Consider the following 15,636-nt stretch of genomic DNA (forward strand, 5'->3'; position numbering starts at 1 on the left):
TCCAAGTCAGCTATGCTCTCATTGCTGCTTCTAAAATGTACCTAAAATATGAAATTCATTTAGAATTTATGACTATTCTCACTTTTCTGAATAGGCCTGTTTATGTTTTGCCTGTCAACAAAAGCCTTAAATGATCTTTTTTGTTCTTCTTCTAAAGGCTTCATCAATGTTCATTTGCGAAAAGATTTCATATCAAAACAATTGACCAAGCTGCTGGTGAATGGAGTCCAGCCTCCTGTAATTGGAGAAAAGAAAAGGGTAATCATTTAAAAGACTACAAATATTTGTCTACTGTTGTTGTTAAGATATACTTTGACACACTCTTTTAATATAGTTACATTAATTTTATTTTATTAAGCTGAAAGAAGATGGGATGCTTTGGTGACTAGGACAATGTCTGCTTCATTTGAAATTGATAGAACCTCAGTTGATTCCTTCTTTTACCTTTGCCACGTGAAAATGACTCACTGGGCATCAAGGAGAGGAGAGTGCATATTGTTCCCCAAGAATCTGCTAAAAAATAGCTGTTTCTATTGAAGTAGGAAAAGGTTATTTTTTTTATTTCCTCCTGAGATTCTGCTATTGTCACTGTATCACCACCTGTTTCACTTTTCTTCAAAGAACGATTTCTTTCTTCCCTTTACTTTCACTCTCTCATTATGTAAGGTTTATTTCATTTTTTCTTTACTTTCGGTATTTTCTATTTCTCTTTTCACTTCACCTCCTTTTTTTTGTCTCTCTTTTTGTTTGTTTCAACTTCCTTAGAGCACACAAGCGCAGGTTCCCTTAGCTATGCATTCTCAATTGTTTTCCAAGACAGTTGTGAGGCCTGTAGTCCTATATCATGAGCATGCTAATGCAGCACTGTCACCCTCAGAATTAGCAAAGACCCCCCAACGGTCGCATTGCCCGGTTGGAGAGGCAGAGCAAGGTGAGTTCTGCTTACCTAAACCTGTCCATTGTGGGCCCTGCTATCTTCCAGCAGGTCCTCTCTAGCCGATGTCTCTGCTGTACAATGCAAAATCCCTGTAGACGGCTGGAAGATTGACATTTCATGATGGCTGTAGAGTCAGGAGAGTCAGAAAGTTTTTAGCTATAAATAGAAAGACGAGTAGGAAAGAGGAAGAGAAGAGGAAGCGATTGGGAAAAGGTAAGTGCCATTTTAACCCTTTAATACCGGAGGGCGTACTATTAGGCCCTATTTTAAGCGGCTCTAAAAGCCGCCGGGCGTAATAGTGCGCCCTCCGGTCTTTTGTTACTTACCCGGTGGGATCGCCAGCGATCGTGGTTGGGAGGACTCCCAGGGAGCCCCCCCGCAGCACGTCCATCCTCCTTCAGCCCCCCCGGGCCATGTGAGGTCCTTGCGAGGACCTCACAATCACATGGCCGGGTTAGCTGGCTGCTGCATTGCCAGCAGGGGGACTAACTGTAATGACCGGTAGTCCCCCTGCTGGCTGGAAATAAAATTAAATGAATAAGTGTAAAAAAAATCAAATAATATACTTAGATCATATATATTATATATATATATATATATATATATATATATATATATATATATATACACACATATACATACACACACATACACTGTCTAGGTGTATTTTACTATTAATATATATATAATTATATATATATATATATATTAATATCAAATTACACGTAGAATGATACTGATTAAATATATATATATATATAATTATTGTTATATATATTTATATATAATATAAAAAAATATGTAAATACGTTACAAAATAAAATTAAAAATATATAGATGTGTGTTATTTCGTTCTAACTATTGTGATATTAATATATATATATATTTATATCAAAATACACGGGGTGTAACAAAGGGTTACTTATAAACGTGCAGATTCTGTTTACATCACCACTGTTAAAAATGTACAAAGAGGACACAGTCTTTACACATAAGGTGTTTATGCATTTGTAGTGTTCCTTTGTTGTGGTTTGTACTTTTTATTTTTAAGTTGCTTCCCAAAGCATAAGCTAACTTTGCTTATTTCAGGTCATTGTGGACTTTTCTTCCCCAAATATTGCCAAAGAAATGCATGTAGGACACCTACGTTCCACAATCATCGGTGACAGTGTATGTCGTCTGTTTGAGTTTGTGGGCCATGATGTGCTGAGGTGAGTTTTCTGTAGTTTGAAATTCCTGTCTTAGTGCTACTCACGCCCAGAACAATTGCTGATGTTAAATCAGCTTTGTCCCTTTTAAAGTAATGTTGTTGTTTTTTTTTAATTTATCCATATTTTTTCTTTTTTTTTTTTTAGAAATTCACCTTAGTTTTTTTTAGTTATACATCTGAAAAGTTAGAGTCTACATTTTTCTTATAGGGAGCGTGAGCTTTGGGGAACAAAATATTTTGCAGATTTTCCTCACTTATCCCATTCTAAAGTCCTTTATTACTGGCTACTACAACTGCATACAGGTGCAAAAGGCCACAATTTTGTTTCTGTTTCTTAAGCTGCAGTCTTTGTGGAAATAATTGATTCTGTGCACAGATACCGGTGAAACATCCTAATCACAGCCTCCTACCAAGCATGCATTGTGTGATTCGCTAAGTTGTAGGTGAACAGTGAGACACAGATTTGATTTAATTCTGTGTTTGTAGTAATGGCTGTCACATTTCTAATTTCTGCAGCGAGAATTAAACAGCTAGCGCCTAATTCACACTGCAGTGACTACTGTTTGTCTGAGAAAGTTGGTTTATGCAGAGCTAAAGGATGAAAAATGTAATGTCATGGGATTTCCATCAAAAGTAGGGCATTTAAAAGTATCTTCTTAAAAAAAAAAATGTTGACCTTTTTTGTATAATTTTTAACATGCTAAACATACTTGTTTTAGAATTCTATCAGTCATTTGTCAGTTGTGTGTGCTCATGAAATAAATGCGCAGTGTCTGCACTCATGTGTATAGCATACAAAATCTCACTATCACCTATATTTGTTTTTTTGATGTATAAATTTTATATTTTGATAAGTTTGTTTTTTTCTTACCCTGTTATGTGTGACTAGAGTGCAAGACTGCTAAATGTAGCAGGTACAATTGGAAGTTTCAAAAGCAAACATGTACATTTTTAAAGTTTATTTTATTTATTTATTTTAATAGGTTAAACCATTTAGGTGATTGGGGTACTCAATTTGGTATGCTGATTGCTCACCTTCAAGATCAATTCCCAGATTATATAACTGTCTCTCCACCAATCGGAGATCTTCAGTCATTCTATAAGGTATAGTATATGCTGTGGCATTATAAATAAACCATAATATTTATATTATTATATATGTTATTGTATGTCAAATCTCAGATTTTGGCCCATTTATAAATCTTATTTATTTTTTGTATGGTAGCCAGAAGTATTCACTGTTTTATTACAAAGGGTGCAAAGTGTTAAAGGAACACTATAGGGTCAGGAACATCAACATATACTCCTTACCCTATAGTGTTAAAAACCCACTCTAGCCTCTCTCCCCCTAAATATAGTAACATCTTACCTTTATTCCAGTCTGCTGTTGCTGGCTCTGCCCCTGGTATGCCTGCTTGACAGGCTCAAATCATCACTTCTGATGTCAATCACAATGTTTTTCCCATAGTTCGAAACTGTCATGGAGGCAGATTAAGGGCAGAGCCAGCACAAGTCAAACACAGCCCTGGCCAACCAGCATCTCCTCATAGTGATGCATTTAATCAATACAGCTCTATGAGGGAAGTTCAAAAGGCTTGCATGTTGCAGAGGGTGGAGACACTGAATGTCAGTGCCCCAGGAAGCACCTATAGTAACCATCTGAGGAGTGGCCAGTGGAGGTATCCCTAGGCTGTAATGTAAACACAGCCTTTTCTCTTAAATGGAGAAAGAATATACTAACCAGAACAAATACAATAAGCTGTAGTTGTTCTAGTGACTATAGTGTCCAGAAACTAAATATAAATTGTTTGGCTCAAAATGGTTAATAACACAGATTGTGCTATTATGGTGTGTGGTATCCCACCATATGGTTTGATGATACCTGTAGCCAACACCTAACTCCCTACTTTCACAGCCAGGCTCCTTCAGATGGAAGTTACAGTCCTCACGATATTTATTAAGCACATTCCTAAGTTCATGTGCCTTAACCTTTAAAGGGACACTAAAGAATCATAACAACTTCAGCGTAATGAAGGGGCTTTGTTTTGTATATATTTTAGATTTTTTATATTCTGCTTAGTTAATAGTTTGCTAGAGCCTACAACAGAATCCTATTTGTGATTGAAGTTCAATTGACAGCACAGAAGTTAAGAATTTCTAAAGTAAACCCTCTGTGCTGTAAGATTGGATAAAAAATGAAACTTTTCTTAATGGATTCTGTGTGAATCAGTGTGGCTAGGGCTGTTTAAACAAACAAAATAAACTTCTAAATGGCAGAGAATTGAGAAGTGAAACCGCAGGGGCATGATAAATACACCAGAACTGCTTCAGCTAAAGTTGTTTCGGTGCTTAGAGTGTTAATACAGGATACTGCCTGTTCTTCCCAGTCAGAGTTTGTTTATATGCTAGATAAAATAATGTTAGTAATACTTGATCTGTCTGGCATTTCTGTTTTCTCATGCATTTCATTTTGCTTATGTAGGAATCGAAGAAGAGATTTGACGAAGACGAGGAATTTAAAAAACGGGCCTACCAGTGTGTGGTGCTACTGCAGAGCAAAAGTCCCGACATAATTAAAGCCTGGAACCTGATCTGTGATGTGTCCCGACAAGGTAAACATAGGAAGTTATGGATATTTTAAGGCTTGTTTAGGATCAAAAGTAGCACAATGAAAATATGCTACCTGACAAAAATGGAAGGTCTCTGTGAACATTGACAATTAAATGAGTATACAAGGTTAACTCAACAGCCAGTGCCCTTTCCCAGCAAGTAGAGTACCACGTGGTAGACCAAGTCTGGCTGAGAAAAGCTGTTTAAACCCTATCACAGTGCAGTGATGGCTAGCAGGATACAAGGAAGTAGTAGCAGATGGTTCTTTATGATCATTGAAGGGGGAAGTACACAACTTTTGACTGTTTCCAGCAAGGTTAACTAGAACTAGAACATATTCAACAGAACAAAAATGTGCATGGATCCCAAAGAAAGCATTGCTTTTCTAGTGTTCTAGAACACATTGCTTATTTCTCATAAGACATAAACCAGGTTTTGCTCTCATAGTAAAGGGGCAGCCTGAGTGCTATAACAACCCACTGTTGTCATGGTAACTTGGCCCATCAGCACAAGCAGTGTGATTGCATGTTGTTAATGCCACCTGGGCTGAGGAGAGGGCAGTGCTAATTACTTTAAATTGGTGAAAGTTTGAGAATTTGTGTTTGGGAATTTGTATTGTAGAGATTCTGTTTCACAAAGTTATGGTGACTAAAGGTCGAGTGTTTCCATTGTGCCATTCAAATACATAGAGATTATATATAGAGTCGTTTGCAGTTTTATTTTTATTACAGACACCTTTCATAGTTTCAAATGAAATACAAAATACTTCTTTTTTTTTTTTCTTCTCACTTCAAGAGTTTCAGAAAATATATGACTGCCTGGACATTAGCATCATTGCCAGAGGAGAATCGTTTTACCAGGACAGGATGGTTGGGGTTGTGAGGGAGCTTGAAGAAAAAGGTACTCTATCCTTTTTTCAGCCCTGTAATGTGACTTAGTTAATTAAATATTTTGAAAACTCTCTGTATTCCTTGCTTCTGGTGCTCTTTTTATATGGAATTATTGTCAATTTTGTCTAGCACCATCCAGTAAACCAGTGGTAACTGCATGTTCATTTATCACTTTGACCACTAAATACAGTGATCAATATATGTATATATGCATGTACAAACGTACGTACACATGCCCGCACCACTTTAAGTCATAGTATGCTCACCAGGGGTTAATTTCTACTTGCCAGGGCTACATTTTTACTCTGGCGAGTAGAATGTATTATTATTTACATATTTAGTCCACTCCACATCTCACTTTAACCCCATATAATGTGCCTTAACCATTTTTTCATCAATGTTTGTGGTGAGGGGGGAAAAATTTAATTTTTACTTACATGTTACATTTTTGCTGAGTATTTCTTACACTTGATGTACCACTGTCATAAAATCCCCCAAATTATGCTCAAGAACATCTTCTGAGTAAAACAATATGCCCAATGTATGATCTTGACACTATTTTGTGAAGTTACAGTGCTGTAAAAGAGACGTGACAAGTTCAGGTTTTTAAGTGTACATTTTCATGGAGGGTTTTGATGTGTCCGTGTCAGTGTCCCACTTTGGAGAACTTGAGCAGGCTACATATTCCAGCTACACCATAAAGCTTACCATTTCTTAACCCCTTAAGGACCAAACTTCTGGAATAAAAGGGAATCATGACATGTCACGCACGTCATGTGTCCTTAAGGGGTTAAAGAAGACAAAAAGGCATATTTTGAACCTCAGCGTGGGATCATTTTCCCGCTAGCTTGTACCAAGTGTAGTAGCAATAAGCCTTTTTTTCTGCCTTTTTGACACACAATGTGAGTTTGCACAGTATATCTTGCAAACCTTATGTGTGCTACGACTGTATAATACTACATATATTGCTCAGCTATGTCGTCTGAGCACAGCAATACCCCGTATGTACTTTTGCCGGGTATATGTGGATGTTGAGACGCAGCCATTCAGTTTTTTTCTAACTTTGTAGTTTTACGCTGTGTCCATGTTTCATTTCAGGGTAGTTTAGCTGGTTGGTTATTAAAACTTCCCCACAAACACATACTATTTATTAAAGAAAACACCCCGGAATATTTTGAACTTTAGCGTGCCATAATTTTTTCGTTAGTTTGTTCCAGGTGTAGTGGTAATGAGCATTTTTTATGTATTTTATTTTACTTTTTAAAACTTTCTTGAAACTTTTTTTACACTTTTAAAATTTCTATAAACTTTTTTTTTTTTTTTTACCATTAACCCCTACCTAGCAGTAAGCAGCACACAGTAAACTAACGGTAAATTCCCCAATTTCCCATAACTCCCACCCCAGCTAGAAAAATGTATAATTTTTAAATATTTAAAAAAATTAATTGAACCCCTGAGGGTTAAAAAAAAAAAGAAAAACAGATCACAATATAATACTGTGATCTGTATTTTGATCACTGTAGGCAGTGATCAACTGGCAGAGAAGGGATTATTTTTTATTAGGACTAGGTAAGGAGGTGGGACTTTTTTTACTTTTTTAAACGTTATTAAAACACTTTTATAAACTTTTTTTTTTTTTTTTAAAGCCGTTTTAAAAACCTTTTTTAATGTTAACCCCTAGCTAGCCTAACACCAAATTCCCCAATTTCCCATTAACTTCCACCCACCCAGGCTAGCTAAATATATAATTTTAAAGTATTTAAATTAATGAATAAAATAAATTTAACCCCAGAGGGTTAAAAAAAACAAAAAAACAGATCACAGTAAAATGTAGTCCCTGCCAATTGAGCATTGCAGTCAGTGATCAATTGGCAGGGAAGGGGTTAATTTTATTAAAGCAGGGGAAAGGAGGGACACCATGTCAGATCGATCACAGCTGCAGGGACAGCTCAATTAAGAGAACCTACTGAAGGGATTGTATTGTTGCTGGCACAGAACCATGTAAGAACACAGACTTATTGTACTTTACCTGACTGACTATTGTTACTTCTTCTTTTGAATAATCCAATAAATAAAGATTGTCAAAAAATAAATTAAAAATGGAGGTATACTCACAAGTGCAGAGCAAATAGGATATTGCTCAATATATGTAGGCGTAGGTGTTAGAGAGAGTAAAAGGAATTATATTATCAAATAAAATAGAATGAAAGGATAGGCTTGGAGGCTCCAATAGCATAAATGAGCTATCTTTATTGGAGATAAAAAAAAAAAATTGTAACATAAAACAGCTTTAAAAAAAAAAACACTAATGCGTTTCTCCTGCAAAGAGGCTTTATCAGAGTGTTCAAAAATGTAGTCCCTGCCAATTGATCATTGCAGTCAGTGATCAATTGGCAGGGAAGGGTTTAATTTTATTAAAGCAGTGAAAGGGGGGACACCATGTCAGATCAATCACAGCTGCAGGGACAGCGTGATCGGGTGCTCCCCGTCTGCCTCGAATACCGACGCAGAACGGAGGAGCGTTAACCCCGCGATTGCGGCGATCTGGTGTTAATTTTAGCGCATGACGGACCTGGTCCATCATCCAGCGTTAAGTGCTTCCCCAGCATGACGGACCCGGTCCGTCATCCGGCATTAAGGGGTTAAAGCCAACAATTTTTTTGTGTCAGTATATGATCAGACATTATATGAGCCTAGGTATAGGTCAGGAAAGGGTACAGGGAAGCAGCGCCTTCTAGTTGTCCTCAAACTCGTATGATGGTGAGTCAGAATGTAAAATCTGAAGACAGAAAACAGAATATGGTGTAGTACATTCTATAGGTGGTGAGGTAAAATAAGAAAAATGACACTTACAATTTTCTGGAGCTTATGTTCAGCTCCAGATATATGCGCTTAGGCGCATATCCATATCCTGTGTAGCATGGGTGGTTTCCTCTCCACCAAGGGTTTTATTATTTTTTGTTTTAAATAAAACTATTTTTTTAACCTTACCTGGACATTCATGATTTTATTTGGAGGAGCCACACTTTCTAACTCCTTGGTGGGGAGGAAACCACCTATGCTACACAGGATTGAGCAAAACTCTTGGCACTTGGCACCCTTCTTGGCACTTGGCACCCTTCTGTCAAGCTACCTGTTGCTATGCCCCCAAGGGGGTATATGCCTTATCCCCACAGGAGAGTAGAATCATGGAAGAGTACCCCCAAGATTCTTTAATTAAAGGCCACATACGTAAGTCATTCTTGCCTGCTGGATATCGGATATTTTGTATCCAAAAAAGATGGAGAATTACGCCCATGCATTGATTACAGGGCATTAAACAAGATCACCATAAAAAATGCCTATCCTATTCCCCTTATCTCTGAATTGTTTGACAGATTCCAGGGTGCTAAGATGTTTACTAAACTTGACCTTAGAAGTGCACACAATTTGGTAAGAATCAAGGAAGATCATGAGTGGAAAACGGCATTTAACAGTAGAAGTGGGCACTATGAGTACCTTGTCATGCCCTTCGGTTTATGCAATGCTCCGGCCGGGACTTTATTAATGATGTGCTCAGAGACTATATTTATTCTTTTGTTCTAGTATACCTGGATGATATCTCCTTATTTATTCCCCCGACCTCCAGACTCATCATAAACATGTCAAACAAGTACTGCTTTGCTTGAAAATGGGCTTTATTGCAAACTTGAAAAATGTATCTTTGACCAGATGGAGGTACAGTTTTTGGGGTATAATATTTCAGCCTCTGGTTTCCAAATGGATCCTCGTAAACGAGAGGCTGTTCTACACTGGCCATTACCTAATGGGTTAAAAGCCATCCAAAGCTTTATTGGTTTTGCTAATTATTACAGGAGATTCATCAAAGGATTCTCTTCTGTGATAGCCCCCATCACCAATATGACACGTAAGGGGGCTTGTTGTACTATATGGTCTAAGGAAGCTAGGGAGGCTTTTGAACTTCTTAAAAACATTTTTGCTTCTGCTGACATATTGGTGCATCCTGACACTAGCAAATCCTTCATATTGGAGGTTGATGCCTCCAAAACAGGGGTAGGGACTGCTCTTTCTCAGAGGGAGAGTCAGGATACCCCTTTACATCCTTGCGTGTACTTATCTGGAAAGTTGTCTCCAGCAGAGCGTAACTACGATATTGGTAACAGAGAATTGTTGGCCATTATACTAGCGCTTAAAGAATGGCGACATCTTTTAGAGAGTTCCAAGGATCCCCTTCTGATCATAACGTATCACAAGAATCTAGCATATATTGGTGATGCCAAACGATTGTCTTCTAGAAAGGCTAGGTGGTCTTTGTTCTTGTCCCGCTTTAACTTTATTATCACGTACAAACCTGGTCCCAAAAACTTGAAAGCCGACGCCTTATCTAGGCAATTTGACATTGAATCAGACCTAGAACAAGAGATGTCCCCTATTGTTCCTACTGAGTGTATCATTGCATACGCTGTTCTTTCCTTATCGTCCCCTCTGCTTTGTGCTATCATGGCTGGTCAATCCCAGACACCTTGCAATAAACCTCTAGATAAATTGTTTATTCCGTTGCATAAAAGAGAAGAGGTGCTGAAGGTATTCCACAACAATGTGATTGCAACAATGTTTATTCCACAACAATGTTTCTCATGCAGAAGCACTGGATTGTAATCACCCAAGAGCAAACTGGATACCAAGCAGCCATATGTGGGGGGAGGATCAATATCATAAGTAAGCATGCTATCTTCGCATACACCACAGGCCTTCAATTACAGACATGCTCAGGGTGTGCATTTCTTGCCAGCGGGTTGTGCAGTCTTACCACCTCTGGCAGAAAAATGCAAATCTCTTTTGGCAGTGTTTCAAGACAAATCATAACACATATAGAGTCTATGCCACAACCACCTTAAAAAGCAGAGAGTGTTAAGGTGCTTAGAATAACCATTTACGTTATCATAATATAGTACATATGATAGTTCTTTTAATCTTTTACTCACTGTTTTTTTTTTTTTATATATTTTTATAGGCTTTGTTGAAATAGATGAAGGCAGAAAGATCGTATTTGTCCCTGGCTTTTCTGTTCCTTTAACCATTCAGAAATCTGATGGAGGATTTACCTATGATACATCTGACCTAGCTGCCATAAAGCAGAGACTGAATGAGGAGAAAGCAGATATTATCATCTATGTGGTAGACAGTGGGCAGGTACTCTTTATGTATATAAATTTATAGCATTTTGTCGTTTTTAAGGGATGCTGTAGGTAGGCACTATAATCTATTTCATCTCAATGAATTGGTTACAGTGCCTGGAGTCCTCTAGCATGGCCTCTCCAATATGTCAGTTTCGAACAGTTTTAATTAAGGGTTCTTGGCCACACACAGCATGGCCCCCTCTGGAGGTATGGTTAAGCAGAGATTAAACACTTCCTTCAAGCCATACCAGCAATGTGTGCTGTGCTAGCCTGAAAGCTGCATAAGTAGCACAGATGGGATGGGCTATTGGGGTCTCTTGTTTAGCATTCAAAACTAGGGATCAACCAATATAAATTTTTTTAGAGCCGATACCGATAATCTGTTAACGTTCAGGCCGATAGCCGATAACTTACCGATATTCTGTACATTTACCATTTTGAAAAAATAAACTATTTCTACACAAATCTACTGTTAACTGAACATGTTTATAATTTATTTTTTTATTAAGGTAAATGCACAAAATATACATGCCAGTCAGAAATTGTTATGTTTTCAAGAATATATGTGTGTGTAGTGGATGCAGTGAGAGTATTTGATTAGTCAATGCAGTGTGTGTTTGTGTAGTTTGTTTGTGTGTATATAATGAATGCAGAGTGTGTGTGAGTGTGGTGAATGCAGTGAGTGTTTGTGTAGTGTGTCTATATAATGAATGCACAGTGTGTGTGTTTGTACAGTGAATGTGCTGTGTGTAATGTGCGTAAAGTGAATGCAGTGTGTGTATAGTGAATGCAGTGTGTTTGTGTAGTGTGTGTATATAATGAATGTAGTGTGTTTGTGTAGTGTGTCTATAATGAATGCAGTGTGTGTTTGTGTAGTGTGTGTTTTTGTATAGTGAATGCAGTGTGTTTGTGTATGTGTAGGTATGTAACGTGTGTAAAATGGGGGGGGGGCATAATTTTTATATTTCTTTATTTTTGTAGTGCATAGGTAGGTAGACAAGCAGGTAGAGACATGACAGTAGTTATTGCGATAGGATAAGCTGATGGTACATTATAGGTCATGGTAAGAGACTTGCACTTTTTTTGGTTATTCAAGAGTATAACAATGCAGGATAAACATATTGTAAAGAAATCACAAGTGAAATCTACATGTCAGCTATAAGATATGGTAAGTTTGGTACTGCGACTGTTTAACATACTGACAGAAGAATGGGAGGTCATGTAGGAGCATGTTTAAGTGGGACATTTTCTATCGCGTGTGTTATACAGAGACGATGGGGCATTTTTATTTTTATTTAACATTTTTTTAAAAATATTACATTTTTATTCCCCCCTCCTTGCTTCTTACTTGGCCAGGGAAGGGGGATATGGCATTCCCTGGTGGTCCGGTGGCATGGACTGTGCAGTGGGGGGCCCACAGCAAGCTCTTGCTTACCTTCCCAGCAACTCCCTTCAGCTCCCCTGTCTAACTCTCGCAGCCTGTGTGCCTTGCGGAGTATTGCCACTTGTAGCAGCTCTCGAAGCTATGGAGAAGCGGTGTGTGGTCTCCTGGAACCATAGGGGGGGAGGGGGCTAGAATAATGCACCTTTTCACAATATTCTAATTTACTGAGATTGTGGATAAGTATAATTATTGACAACACATTGAACTACTTTCTGTCTTTCTCTTCTGTAACTTTTTTTGCACTCGCAACGCAAATAATAAGGGAGGGACACAGCCAACTACCAAAAATATAAATTACAGAATCATTCAGTACTAGTGTAGTGGATGCACAGTTATCTTTTATTTATGGACCAAAGGGAAAGTAACATTAGTCTTGAATTTTTATTAAGCTAGAAGTTGTCACATACTTTGTTACTATTCATAATGGTCACTAGGTGGTGCTGTTATACTGTAGGCTTCATGTGGAAAGGCCTACTCAACTATGTTAATAAAACATGATCGAATATAGTGGCGTTTTTGTGTTTGTTTGTTTTTTAATTGTTGTAGCTGTCTAATCTATTCTATATCCTTGCAATTGTTTGTGCTCTTTGCTAATCTATTTTTTAAGCTTCATAAGTATTCCTGGATAACCAAAACATTTGGAGAGCTGAGTCTCTAACAGGCAGACACAATCACAAAAATATCAAAGTGACGGTTTATTTGTTGTCTTACATGTGCTTAGATATTACATTCTGTGTATGGCCCTGAAAGATAGCTAGTTCTTTTAAATTGTAAGTGATTATCCCACTATAGTATAGTTAAAGGAACACTATAGTCACCTAAATTACTTTAGCTAAATAAAGCAGTTTTAGTGTACAGATCATTCCCCTGCAATTTCACTGTCATTTAGGAGTAAAATCACGTTGTTTCTGTTTATGCAGCCCTAGCCACACCTCCCCTGGCTATGATTGACAGAGCCTGCATGAAAACAAAAACTGGTTTCACTTTCAAACAGATGTAATTTACCTTAAATAATTGTATCTCAATCTCTAAATTGAACTTTAATCACATACAGGAGGCTCTTGCAGGGTCTAGCAAGCTATTAACATAGCAGGGGATAAGAAAATCTTAATTAAACAGCACTTGCAATAAAGAAAGCCTAAATAGGGCTCTCTTTACAGGAAGTGTTTACGGAAGGCTGTGCAAGTCGCATGCTGGGAGGTGTGACTAGGGTTCATAAACAAAGGGATAAATGGCAGAGGATTGAGCAGTGAAGCTGCAGGGGCATGTTCTATACACCAAAACTGCTTTATTAAGCTAAAGTTTTTCAGGTGACTATAGTGTCCCTTTAAAGTGTCTGCGGTCTCCTGGGGCCATCCTTCCATTCATCCACTCTGTCCTTTTTTCGTCTGTTAAGGAAATATTAACGTAAACAGCAATGGGTGGCTGTGATTAAGAGTGTTAGCCGAATGCTTTCAGCTTATCACAGCACCCTTTGTTGGTAAGGCTAGAAGGAATTGTGTAATATCTACCTCCAGTAGAGGCCAGGCTGTGGGTGGCTGGGGACCCCAATTTAGTGCTTGAAAATGGTTTAACACAAAATATAGAGACAGGGCCAGAGGACTTCAAGTCAATGAGATGAAGCAGTTGCAGTGCCTAAAGTGTCCCTTTAATCTTCTGTGCATTGCTTTGCAACACAATTACAGAATACTGCAGAATATTGTAAATAAATAAAAATAGGGCTCATCTTTTAATTGTTTTCTGTTTTCTAGGGCATACATTTGCAGACAATATTTGCAGCAGGTCATATGATTGGATGGTATGATCCAAAAGTTACGCGAGTGGAACACGCTGGCTTTGGTGTTGTCCTTGGAGAAGACAAGTAAATATTAGCCTAGTACCTACTCTGCTAGAGTAATTAAGACAATTATTAAGGAAGTACTATGGAAAAATATTTTAAGCACAAAGATTAAACATATAGTTTCAAAGTGTTGTCTCGTAATTCCTTAACGCAGATCAGTCACTTTTTGTGGTCTCTGCAAATTTTTGGAATATGTAAAGACCCCTGAAACTGTCAAATCTGAAGTGGGTCTGGAAGCTGTGGGACGCAAGGAAGGAGAGTTTTAATTACCCCAGGCTCTCCATCACAGCTACCACCATCTTCATGCTCCTGTCATCTTTGGCTCCTAGTGCTTCAGTTGCCAGAATTCACTTCAATGCTGTACTCTCGTGCATGCAAGAACCACAACATCTTCCATAAACAGAGTCTGAGTCCCACATCTGTCATTTGTGATGGCTGCTTGGATTTGTAAACTTTTGCAAGACTCACACTTTATCATAAGACAAAGGAGCCTTACTTTGTCTTATGGTATATTTGGATTGCTTTGGAATTTCAGTGAAATTCAGTACTTTGATCCTCACCCAGTGATGTCTTCTGAATCCTTTGAGATCACATGAATTAAAGGCACACTGGCCTTAATTTCTAGTATAAACTTCTGTAGTGCTGCTTTCACATAAAGCAGCATCCTATTTATTTCCAAAATTAGGGCAATTGTTCACATGCGTGTAAGTAAGGTGTTTTCCATTAGCTTAGGTCTACTTCAAAATTGTCCAGGAAAACGACAAAAAAAACAAAAGGCACCATTGAATAAAGATATATTGTAATGTTAACAATAATGCCAGCATATTGACAGAAAATGTGCTATAAAACAAATTCTATTGGATACAAGTAAAATTGGGAAAAAAGAAAGTGAGATACAAATAAATAATTTAGAATTTCAACAGTAATAATAGAAATGAAAAAAATGGAACCCTTAGTTTAGAGGACTGAATAAATATTGCCTTGAAAATGTCCATAGATAATGACACAAGGAGATAACATACCTTTATAACAAAGTAAAGTGCACTATTATTGTGACCCACTTGCCAGTAAATATCTAATCGGTTCCTCAATTGTTCTCTGATTGTCATCTCTGTAGAAAAGCTTTGTAAGTTTAAACTTGGTAAACACCTCATTGGCTGTATAAAGGAGCACCATAACTACTACAGCTCATTGTAGAGTTTATTGGTACCCTCCTCTGTTTTAGTCAAATTCCACCAACCTTCTACTCAATAATGTAGAAGTCACTGTGGCTACAGAGGAAGTAGGCTGTGGGTACAGAGGAGAGCCTTGAGATTTGTCAAAATTCTCCAAATGATTTGAAAATAAACTGCAGGGCTGCTCCCTAATGACTCATAGCACCATAACCACTACAATGTGCTGTTGTGGTTATGATGCTTTGAATGCCCCTTTAAATATACATAATATACATTTATTTAAGAAAACGCAGTTTAAATAGTAATGTGTATTGTCTTCTAAAACATCTTTGCCAGTCTGTGGTATCTGG

At 37.7% G+C, this 15,636-nt stretch overlaps 1 protein-coding gene across 1 annotated transcript in view; it reads left to right on the top strand.

The window, feature by feature from the left end:
* Positions 1–15,636, top strand: part of RARS1 (arginyl-tRNA synthetase 1) — a 32,233-nt gene that overhangs the window by 10,366 nt on the left and 6,231 nt on the right. Inside the window, exons 5-11 of the mRNA XM_063447435.1 lie at positions 158–258; positions 2,027–2,148; positions 3,131–3,251; positions 4,630–4,759; positions 5,553–5,657; positions 10,662–10,840; positions 14,023–14,132. Of these exons, the coding sequence (XP_063303505.1) occupies positions 158–258; positions 2,027–2,148; positions 3,131–3,251; positions 4,630–4,759; positions 5,553–5,657; positions 10,662–10,840; positions 14,023–14,132 (868 nt within the window). The remainder of the gene's footprint in view (positions 1–157; positions 259–2,026; positions 2,149–3,130; positions 3,252–4,629; positions 4,760–5,552; positions 5,658–10,661; positions 10,841–14,022; positions 14,133–15,636) is intronic.

The sequence above is a fragment of the Pelobates fuscus genome, chromosome 3 (assembly GCF_036172605.1).
Source record: "Pelobates fuscus isolate aPelFus1 chromosome 3, aPelFus1.pri, whole genome shotgun sequence".
In the NCBI taxonomy this organism is placed as follows: Eukaryota; Metazoa; Chordata; class Amphibia; order Anura; family Pelobatidae; genus Pelobates; species Pelobates fuscus.